A 10673-nucleotide genomic window follows, 5' to 3' on the forward strand; every position below is an offset into this window, starting at 1 on the left:
AGAGAGAGAGAGAGAGAGAGAGAGAGAGAGAGAGAGAGAGAGAGAGAGAGAGAGAGAGAGAGAGAGAGAGAGAAAGAAAGAAAGAGAAAGAGGGGGGAGGGGCAAGCACACGGACAGACAAAGAAAGAAAAGAGAAAAAAAAGTCACAAATCAACAGCCAAACAACGCAACATATAAACCTCCCTCCCTGTTGCAGCGGAGTCCTTGCCTGGCTCAAGATCCCTGCTGTTGCGGCGGCAGACACGGAATCTTTGCAAAAGGATTTTCACACACTTCTTATTTACGCCGTGAATTTGCGGGTCTTTAACAATCGCAAACGTTACAGTTGCTCGTCGCTGCGATCGCAGAAAACCATCTGGTAGATTAGACTCGCGGTTGTGTATCTCGACGAAATTACAAAATTACATTCTGACTGGCGAAGGAGGGAAAAAGTAGTGTCATTTTGGATTATGTAGGGCGTTGTGTGCACACGCATGTAAGCATAGAACAGACTTTGAGAGATCTTTAAGTACTTGCGGGCGCATACATGGAGAGATGCTCTCTCTCTCGCTCTCTCATTTTCTCTCTCTCTCTCTCTCTCTCTCTCTCTCTCTCTCTCTCTCATTCTCTCTCTCTCTCTCTTTCTCTCTCTTTCTCTCTTTCTCCTTCTCTCTCTCTCTTTCTTTCTCTCTCTCTCTTTCTTTCTCTCCTCTCATTCTCTCTCTCTCCCTTTCTCTCTCTCTCTTTCTCGTCTTTCTCTCTCTTTCTCTCCCTCGCTCCTTTTTCTCTCTCTCTTTCTCTAACTCTCTCTCTCTTCTCGCTCTCTCTCACCTTTACTCTCTCTCACCTTTCAATCTCTCTCTCTCTCTCTCTCTCTCTCTCTCTCTCTCTCTCTCTCTCTCTCTCTCTCTCTCTCTCTCTTTATTCTCACTCTCTCTTCTCTCTTTCTCATTTTCTCTCTCACTCTCTCTCTCGCTCTCGCTCTCTTCTCTCTCTCTCTCTCTCTCTCTCTCTCTCTCTCTCTCTCTCTCATCTCTCTCTCCCGTCTCTCACTCTCTCTCTCTCTCCTCCTCCTCTCCCTCTCTTCCTTTCTCGCTCTTTCCCTCCTCTTTCTCTCTCTCTCGCTCTCTCTCCCCCTCTCTTTCTCTCTCTCTTTCCTCTATCTCTCTCTCTCTCTCTCTCGCTCCCTCTTCCTCTCTTACTATCTGCTCTCATCCTCATCTCTCGCTCGCAGCTCCCATCTCTCCCCCTCCTCCCCCCTCTCTCCGCTCTCTCTCCTCTCTTTCCTCATCTCATTCGCCGTCTCTCTCTCGCCTCTCTCCTGCTCTCGGCTCCTCCTCTCCACCTCCTCCTCCCTTTCGCTCTTCTCTCTCGCCCTCTCCTCTCTCTCTCACTCTCTCCCTCCATCTCACGCTCTCTCTCTCGCCTTCTCCTCCTCCCGCTCTCCTCGGTCCTCTCTCCTTCTCTCCGCGCTCTCACCTCTCTCCTACCCCTCTCTCTTACCCCCCCCCCTCCTCTCGCCCCTCCTCTCCTCTCCCTTCCTCCTCACCTTCTCTCTCTGCTCTCCCTCCCTCTCTCCTCTCTCTCTCCCTCTCCTCTCTTCTCTCTCTCGCGCTCTCCTCTCCCTCTCGCTCGCTCTCTCTCCTCGCTCCTCCCTCCCTCTTCCTCTCTCTCTTCCCCCTCTCTCTCATCTCCTGCCTGCTCCGCCAATCTCTCTACCTCTCTCTCTTCTCTCCTCTCCGCTCTCTCCCCTCTCTCTCCTCTCGCTCTCCTCTCCTCTCCTCTCTCTCTCTCTCTCTCCTCTCGCTCTCTCTCCTTCTCTCTCTCCCTCCTCTCTCCTCTCCTCTCTCTTATCTCGCTCACTCTCATCTCTCCTCTCTCCCTCTCCTCTCTCTCTCCCTCCTCTCCCCATCTCCCCTCTCCCCTCTTCTCTCTCTCTCACTCCTCTCCTCTCTCCCTCTCTCCGTCTCATCTCTCTCTCCTCTCACTCATCTCTCTCTCTCTCTCTCTCACTCTCTCTCCTCCCCTCATCTCCTCTCCTCCTCTCTCTCATCTCGCCTCTCTCTCTCTCTCCTCTCCTCCGCCTCCTTCTCTCTCCTCTCCGCCTGCCCGCCTCCCGCTTCTCGCGCCCCTCCCCTCATCGCTCGCGCAAGCAGCGCGAGCCTCTAGCAGCTCCGCTAGCTCCTCTCCCGCTCATCTCCTCCTCGATCGATAGCAGCTACCGCGCTACGCGCTAGAGTCGACATAACGATACTCGAAGATAAAAGCGAGCGATTCGAGCCTCTCTCTCTTTATTCCTCTACTCGAGCATCCTTCGATCTGTACCCCTTTCTAGCGCGGTCGCTCCGTGTCGCATCTGCGCTAGGTTCGCCTTCGCTTTCTCTCGCTCTTATTCTCTCTTTCCTCAGTGTCACCTTTTCCTTGTGTGACCCGAGCTTGTGCCGCGCGCACGCGCTCTTAGCGTCTCGCTCGCGTGCTCGCGTCGCCATCACTGCAGCGCGCGTCTCCGCGCTCTCTCTCGCTCGCCTCAGACACAAACTCGTGTGGGTGTGGGGGGGGGTTGGGTTGTGTGTGTGGTGTTGTGTGTTTGTTTGTTGTGGGGGAGGGGGGTTAGGGGGGTGTGTGTGTGTGTGTGTGGGTTGTATGTGTGGTGGGTGGGTGGGGGTGTGTGTGTTGTGTGTATTGTGGGTGTGTGGGTGGGGGGGTGGTGGGGTTGGGGTGGGTGGGGTGGGTGTGGTGTGTGTGGGGTGTGTTGTGTGTGGGGTGGTGTGTGTGTGGGGGGGGGGGGGGGGGTTTGGGTGTTGGTGTGTGGGCCGGGGGTGTGGAGTATTACTCACATGGAATCATCTACGCTAAGCCAGATCGACGCAAACGGCCAAAACACAGGGATTAACTTCAATGGTCCTGCGACGGATAGTAAATACTGGCTGTCCCCGCCCTCTCTGCCCACCCTCTGGCCTCCCTCCCCCTCCCCCGCTCCCTTGACCCTTCCTCCTCCTCCTCCTCCTCTTCCTACTCCTCCTCCTCTTTTACCTCCCTCCCCCTGCTCCCAACAAGCATCATTAACCCTCCCTTCCTCTCTCCCCTCCCCTGTCCTACTCTCCTTCTCCCTCCCCTTCCCCACCCTTGTCTCCTTTCCCCTCTCCCTCTCTTACCCCTTCCTCGCTTCCCTTCACCCTCTCTCCCTCTCTCCCTCTCTTACCCCCTTTCCTATCACACTGTCTAACCTGGTTTCCTAACCTTCCCCCGCGCCTCTCCCTCTCTTGCCTCCCCCTTAATACTACTACCTACTACCCGACCCCCCTCTCTTTTTGCTCTCTTTTTTACTGTACGACCTCTCCTCTCTTCCTTCCCTCTTCCTTCTTTTTCTTTTTTTGTTCTTTTTCCCCCCTTTTCTTCGCTCTTCTTCCCTCTTCTCTTCTGATTCCCCCTCTTCCTTTCCTTACCTCGCGTTCTTAGCCCTCTTTTCTCGCGCTGTCTTCATTCTTCTTCCCGCTCTTTTTCCACTCGGGGACATCCTTGGCCACCAAGCATCCTTCGGTCTCGTTTCTTCCTGGCGCCGTCGCCCCACCCTCTCGTTTTTTTCCTCGTCGGCTGCACTCGTTCCGCACGGTCCCTTTTTCGGGTCTTCTTCCTCTCGCCTTTCCGTTTTTCCTTTTCTCATTCCCTTCCCCCCACTCGTGTCCTTTCTGCGCGTCTCTCCCTCTTTCTTTCCCCTTCTCTTTCGTCTTCTGCGTTTTTCTCTTTCTTCTCTCTTCTTCTTCCCTTCTTCTTTCTTCTATTTTCTTCTTTCCCTCTCTTTCTCCCTACTTTCTCCTTCCCTTCTTCACCACTATCTGCTCCTTTCATCCACTTCGTTTCCTTTTTTCTCTATTTCATCTCACTTCCTTCTTCCTTGGTCTGCCGTTTGTATTTTTTCTTACTTTGCCTTCTACTTAACTTTCTTGTTTTCTTCTTTCCACCTTTCCTCTTCTTCTTTCCTTTCTTTTCTTTCTTCTTCCTTCTCTTCCCTTCTTTCCGCCACACTTTTCTTCTTCTCTTACCACACTTTTTCTATTTTTTCTTCTCAACTCTCTTTCCTACTTCCCCACTTGGTCTCCGCCTTCCTTCCCGTTTTTCCCTCTTCTTTTCCGTTTGCTGATTTCGCTTTCTTTCTTTTCTTCGCGTCTTCTTGTTCTTCTCCTCTTCCCCACTTCTCCTTCCTCTTTCCTCTCGCCTCCCCCCTCTCCTCCGCCCTTCTTCCTCCCGCTCCTCTCCTTTCCCCGTTTTCTTATTTCTTTCCCTCTCATTCCTCCCCTCTCTGCTTTCTTCCCCTCTCCCCTCCCCTCCCCTCGCCTCTTCTCCCTCTCTCCTCTCTCCGCCCCGCCCTCTCCTCTCCTCCTCCGCCTTTTCCCTCTTTTTCCCTTTCCTCGTTCCCTCGCCCTTTTCCCTCTTCCCCCGCTCGCTGGTTTTGCCCTCTCCGTCTCTTTGGTGGGTCCACGCTCCTCTCCCCCGCCCCCCGCTCGCCGCCCCACTAGACGCCAACCTTCCTCGGCCCGCGCCCCTTCCCGGACGCACCTGCAATCATAGCAGTTCCCGCGTACCCGCTAGCCCTCGCCGCTTTCCTTCGCCACGCCTATATGGCTCAGCGCAGCCGTCCCGCTTCCCGCGCCTGTCCACTCCCGCTTCTCTCCGACGCCGGATGTCGGCGTCCGGGCAAGCGCTTTTTCCCGCTCGCGCGCTCCTCCAACCACACCCACCCCACACGCAGCCCTCGTCCGGCACCACCAGAGGCTCCCCTCGCGTGCCTTGGGGCTTGTGTTGGCCCTCCTCCGTCCGTTTGTTTTCTCTTTTCCTGTCTGCCCTCGTCCCTCTGTTTTTCCCAGCTTCCTCTCCTCTCCATCTCCGCCCTTCTCCTCCCTCCTCCTCATCTCGTTCCTCCTCTCCCCACGTCCCTCTCCCTGCTCCCTTCCTCTCTCTCCCTCTCTCACTCCCCTCCTGCCTCTCCTCTTTCTTCCGTCCTTTCCTCTCCCCGCTTCCCGTCCCCTTTTTCTGTCTCTCGTCCTCTCTCCTCCCCTCTCCTCCTGTTTTCTTCCTCTTTTTGGTTGTTCTTTTCCCATTCCCTCTCAGCCCCCCCTCGCCCCTCTGTTTTTTGTGTTCCCGCTCCTCCTCCTCCTCCCCCCTCCTTCCCTCCTCTCATCTTTTCCCCCGCTCCTCTCCGCCTTCCTGCCGCTCCGCCTCTCTCCCCCCTTCCTCCCCCTCCTCTCCTTTCTCCCGCCGCCCCTTCCTACTGTTGTTGTACCCCTCTGCTCTTTTTGGCTCCCGCTCCTCTCCTTGTTTTTTTCCCTCTTTTTTCATTGCCCGTTTTCCCCCCCTCTTTTCCCGCGTTTCCCCTCGCTCCTCTCCCCTTCCCCCCCTCCCCCATTCCCCCCGCCGCCTCTCTGCTCTTTTCTTCCCTCTCCTTTTCCTATCATCCCTCCCTTTCCCTCTCCTTCTGCTCTCTGGTGCCTCCTTCCTTCCCCCCCCCCCCCCCCCCCCCCCCCTCTCCCGGCTTTTCTCTCCTTCCTCTTTCTTTTCCCTCCTTCTTTCCCTCTCCTTCTCTCCTTCTTCCCGTCTCCTCTCTTGCCCTCTCCTTTCCCTCTCCTCTTTCCTTTCCCCTCCTCTCTCCCCCTCTCCTCCTTCCTCCCCCCCCCCTCTTCCCCTCTTTCCATCTCGCCTCCCCCCCCCCTCCCCTCTCCTCTCCTCCCACCCTCCTCCTCTCCCCTCCTCTCCTCCTCCCCTCTTCTCCTCCTTTCCCTCCCACCTCTCCTCCTCCCCCCCCCCCCTCCTTCCCCCTCTCCCTCCTTCTCCTTTCTCTCCTCTTCTTCCCTCCTCCTTCCTCCCACTTCATCCTCCTCCCCCCTCTCCCTCTCCTCCCCCTCTCCTCCCCCTCTCTCCCCCCCTCTCCTCTCCTCTCCTTTTTTTTTTTCCCTCTCCTCCCTCCTCTGTTCCTCCCCCCCCCCCCACTTTTCCTTTCCTCTTCTCCTCACCGACTTCTTTCTTTTTTTCTCCTTCCCTTCCCTCTTCTCTCCCCTTCTTCTCCCCCCTTCCTTTTCTTTCTTTCTCCGTCCTTTCCCTCTTCTTCCCTCGCGCATCCCCCTCATCCTTTGTTTCCCGTCTCCTCCTCCCCCCCCTTCCCATCTCTCCCTCTCTCCCCTCCCTCCCTTCTTTCTCCTTCCCCTCTCCTCTTTCCCTCTTCTTTTTTCTCCTTTCCTTCTTCCGACTTTTCTTCTCTTCTCCTTCCCTCATCTCCCCCTTTCCCTTCTTCTTCCTCTCCCCGCTTCTCTTCTCCTCTCTTTCCCTCTCCACTTCCCCTTCCACACTCCCTGCCCCCCCCCCCCTCTCCCTCTCCTCCCTCCTTTTCTCCTTCCCTGTCTCTTTCCCGCTCCGCGATTTTCTTTCCTCTGTCCGCTCGCCCGAATTGTCTCTCCGACTTTCTTTCCTTCCTCCTTCCACTCTCCCCTCTCCTCTTTCCCTTCTCCTTCTCCTGCTTCTCTCCCCCTTCTCCCCCTCTCCCGCACCCTTCCCCTCCTCCCGCCGCCTCTCCTCCCCCCTGCCTTCCCTTTTCCCCTTTTTTCCCTCCCCCTCCTCCCCTCCATCTCCTTCGCCTCTTCCCCCCCCCTCCTTCTTCCCTTTTCTCCATCCCTCTCACCTCTCCTCCCTCTCTTCCCCCTCTCTTCCCTCTCCCTCCCCCTCGTTCTCGCCCCCCCCCCCTCCTCCTCTCACTCTCTCCCCCCAGCCCGCTCCTCGCCTCGCCGTCCCTCGGCCTTCCTTGTGGCGCCCGAGTCGCTCGCCCCTCGGTCGTCGTTCTGCTCCTGCCACGCTCCCCCCTCGCGTGTCCCTTCGCTCGTCCCTCCGCTCTCTCCCCTTGAGCCTCTCCCCCTGTCCTCGTCCCGCGCTTCTCGCCCCTCCCTCCTCCGCCGCCCTGCCTTCGTCTTCTTCCCTCTTATCTCCTTGTTCCCACTCGTCCCCCCTCGCACTCTTCCCCTCCTATTTCCCCGTTTTTCCCCTCTCTTATCTCCTTCCCCCTCTCCCCCCCTTTTTTCCCCTCTCCGCTCCCCCTCGCTCCCCCGCCCCCCTCTCCCTTCCTCTCTCTCTCCGTTCCTCTCTCTTCCTCTTCCTATTCGTCTCCTCCTTTCTCCTTTTCCCTGCCCCTCTCTGGTGCTCCGGTCACTCCGCGCCCACGACTCGCCTTCGACTGCCTACCAGAGCCTTACCCAGCACAGGCTACTTCGCCTTCCCCTCTCGCGCTCGCCCTCCGCCTCTTCTCTCTCTGATCTTCTTTGCTCCTTCCCGTCCTCCCTTTTTTCCCTCTCTCTGCCCCCTCTCTTTTCCCTCTCGCCCTTCCGCTCTTTTCTTTCTCTCCCTGTCTTTCGCCTTCCCCCTCCGCCTTTCCCAGCGTCCCCTCTGCTACTCTTCTTGTCTCCTTCCCTCAGCCTCTCTCTGCTCCCTTCCGCTTCCCTTCCCGTTCCCTTCTCCTTTCTCCCCGCTCCCTCTCCTCTCCGCTCTCCCCTCTGCCTCTCCCTCCCCCTCCCCTCCTCTTCCCCTCTCCTCTCCCCCTCTTCATCAGCCCTCTTCTGCTCCTTGTTTGGCGCTCCTTCACTTCCGCCCAATCGCCCTCGTCCCCCTCCCTGCTCCTTTTCCCTCTCCTCCCCGCCTTCTTTTGCTCCGTCACGCTCCCACGCTCCGCTCGCCATCTCTCTTATCTCGCTCGCCCTCTTCCCCCACTTTCTTCCCAGCATGCCGAGCAACTCTGTCGAATGCCCACGCGCCGCTGCGCCTCTATCTCGAGCGGGCGTCCCCTCGGTCCGGGTCTCCTTCCCCGTCTCACCGCTCTCTCTCCCTCCTTTCCTCTCCCGTCCCTCGCTTCTCCTTCTTCCCCCCTCTCCCCTCCCCTGTCCTACTCTCCTTCTCCCTCCCCTTCCCCACTCTTGTCTCCTTTCCCCTCTCCCTCTCTTACCCCTTCCTCACTTCCCTTCACCCTCTCTCCCTCTCTCCCTCTCTTACCCTCTTTCAAATCCCACTGTCTAACCCTCTCCCGCCTCTTCCTCTCTTGGCCTCCCTTACTACCTCTCTTCCCTCTTCCCCCTCCTCCTTCTCCCCCCACACTTTCCTCTTCCACTTCTCCTTTCCCTCCCCCCAACTTTCCTCTCCCACTTCTCCTTCCCTCTTCCCTCTCCTCCCCACCCCCCCACTTTCCTCTCCCACTTCTCCTTCCCTCTTCCCCCCACTTTCCTCTCCCACTTCTCCTTCCCTCTTCCCCCCACTTTCCTCTCCCACTTCTCCATCCCTCTTGCCCCTCCCCCCCCCCACTTTCCTCTTCCACTTCTCCTTCCCTCTTCCCCCCACTTTCCTCTCCCACTTCTCCTTCCCTCTTCCCCCTCCTCCTTCTCCCCCCAGATGGCTCTCGAACAATAAGACGATTAACAGACTATCTCCAGCTGCCTGCCAGATGCCCACGAGGACTAATGCGGTGAGTTGGTCTTCGGTATTGTCAGTCTAAACACCTGTCGCTTACCTGCAAAACACCTGTTGCTCAAAGCACACAGCCATATGGGGGAGAAATGTTAAAGTGCGTTGGGTAAACTTTGAATCCGTCGAGTGGTGTTGATGTTGGTTTGTTTTATGTTGGGCGTTGTAAAAGATTGTGGTGTTTGTGTGTTTTATGTGTGTGTGATGAGAAAGATTGTGGGTTTTGTGTTGTGTTTGGTGTTTTAGTGTGTAAAAGAATGTGTGTTTGTGGAGTAAAGATTGTGTGGCTTGTGTTGTTGTGTGTTTGTGTGTGTTTGTGTGTGTGTGTGAGAAAGATTGTGTGTGTGTTTGTGTGTCTGTGTGTGTGTGTTTGTGTGTGTGAGAGAAAGATTGTGTGTGTGTTTGAGTGTGTGTGTGTGTGTGTGTGTTTGTGTGTGTTTGTGTGTGTGAGAGAAAGATTGTGTGTGTGTTTGAGTGTGTGTGTGTGTGTGTGTGTGTTTGTGTGTGTTTGTGTGAGTATGTTTTCTTTGGTTTTGGTTTGTGAAGCGTGAGTAGGCTACATGTGTGATTGTAAATATAAGTCTATAAATCTGAATAAACAGCATTTGAATTTTAAAGAAACAGACAGAAGACGTCGTGTATATACGAGAGAAGAAGGAGGAGGAGGAGGAGGAGGAGTTGGCGAAGGAGGGGAAGAAGACAAAGGGTTAAGAGAAACGCTAAAGAAAAGGATGCTTTCTCCTCAACCCTTAACGGAACTCGGTAAATAGTGTAAAGGTAAATATTATAAGATTTGTGAATTGGTGCCGTGGGGGAGAGGGAGGGGGGGGGGTAGGCAGGATCTGGGAAATGAGGGAGAGCTAGAATGTGGGACGTGGCTTGAGTAATTGTAAGTAATGAATATACTATATGTCTTCTTCACCCATTGCCTCTTTCTTCCACACACTCACAAACACATATGCACGCGCCCATACGTATACATGTGTGTTGCCATACTCACTCTTTAGTTAATTTGTTCAGTGTATTGTTTCCTCTGCAACAACTATATCTATGTATATGACACACTGGTAGTCTCTCTGGTTACAGTGTATTTAGTATAGACGTGTGATGGGAAAGCAGTGTGAGAAGATGGAGAGACTTTGTGCTTTATTAATGTGTGTTGGTGACGTCTTTTGTTCCCTTATCAACCTGACGGTTTACTTTTTGATAATTGGACTATACATCCGCACACACACACGTACACACAGAGACACATACACACAAACACACACACACACACAAACACACAAACACACACACACGTGCCAGCGAAACAGACGCTCATCATCTTCTTAATCGAAATGAAACTTCCTCTATCACCCCTTCCTTTCAATCAACTGCCCAAGCAAGAGCCGCCAACAGGAAACGGAAATCGAAAACAGAACCACAAAACTGAAGAAGATTAGCAACAGAAAGAGTGAATGGCGGAATGAGGGTGCAAGAGAGGCCGCCGATAAGTGAGGCCGGAGGGAAAGAAATCCCGAACAGGAGACCAAGAAACACTCAGAATCTATTTTCGCAGGACGCCGCCCTCCTCTTTCCTGACCTGCCTCAAGAGCTTCACGTTGCGCCAGTCTTGCAATCATGCAAAATGACGATGAGTAGCGCCGGAAGTGAGGTTGCAGGAGAAGGATACAGAGGGTGTGTTATGACTCGGATTTGCAGTCTTTGGCGAGACGATATGCTTCCTTCCCTGAGAAGGTCGGCCTCGAGGGACAGATGATTCGCGGATTTTGCTTGGGAAAATGTGCCAGACTTCCTCTCCTTTTCTATTTGCTCTTCCACTTCTCTTCCTCTTCTTTTCTTCTTCGTTTTGTAGCACGAGATACCCAAACACGCCGTCATTACATGCCTGCTCGTTCCTCTGTTGTGTCAGGGGGACCTTAGGGTTCATGCTGCGAAAAAGGACATTTTGTTTGTTTCTCTTCTGGTTTAAGCATTTGTATGTGTGACTTTTATTTCTTTGGACACAAAGTATGAATTTTGTGTTCGTATATGATATCTAAATTATCTCCCTCTTTCTCTTATCTTAAACTGTCCTACCTGTCTATACCTCTCTCTTTCTCTGTCTGGTTCTCCATCTTGTCAATCACTATCATGCACCTACAAGTACACTGACACAACACTTTCATCGTGCACAACCACCTAGGCATCGTGACCCAGCA

At 54.5% G+C, this 10673-nt stretch overlaps 1 protein-coding gene across 1 annotated transcript; it reads right to left on the reverse strand.

Annotated features, from left to right (window-relative positions):
• Positions 1 to 401: 401 nt before the first annotated feature.
• LOC147467187 (uncharacterized) lies at positions 402 to 10402 on the reverse strand. The gene is made up of 4 exons (XM_086532466.1): positions 10361 to 10402; positions 4930 to 4971; positions 1033 to 1084; positions 402 to 412 (listed from the first exon to the last, which is right to left on the reverse strand). The coding sequence occupies exons 1-4, from the start codon at positions 10400 to 10402 to the stop codon at positions 402 to 404; spliced, it is 147 nt and encodes a 48-aa protein (XP_086388592.1).
• Between the last annotated feature and the right edge of the window lie 271 nt (positions 10403 to 10673).

Source organism: Penaeus japonicus, unplaced genomic scaffold (genome assembly GCF_977035675.1).
Source record: "Penaeus japonicus unplaced genomic scaffold, GWHDUDI00000001_assembly GWHDUDI00000037, whole genome shotgun sequence".
In the NCBI taxonomy this organism is placed as follows: Eukaryota; Metazoa; Arthropoda; class Malacostraca; order Decapoda; family Penaeidae; genus Penaeus; species Penaeus japonicus.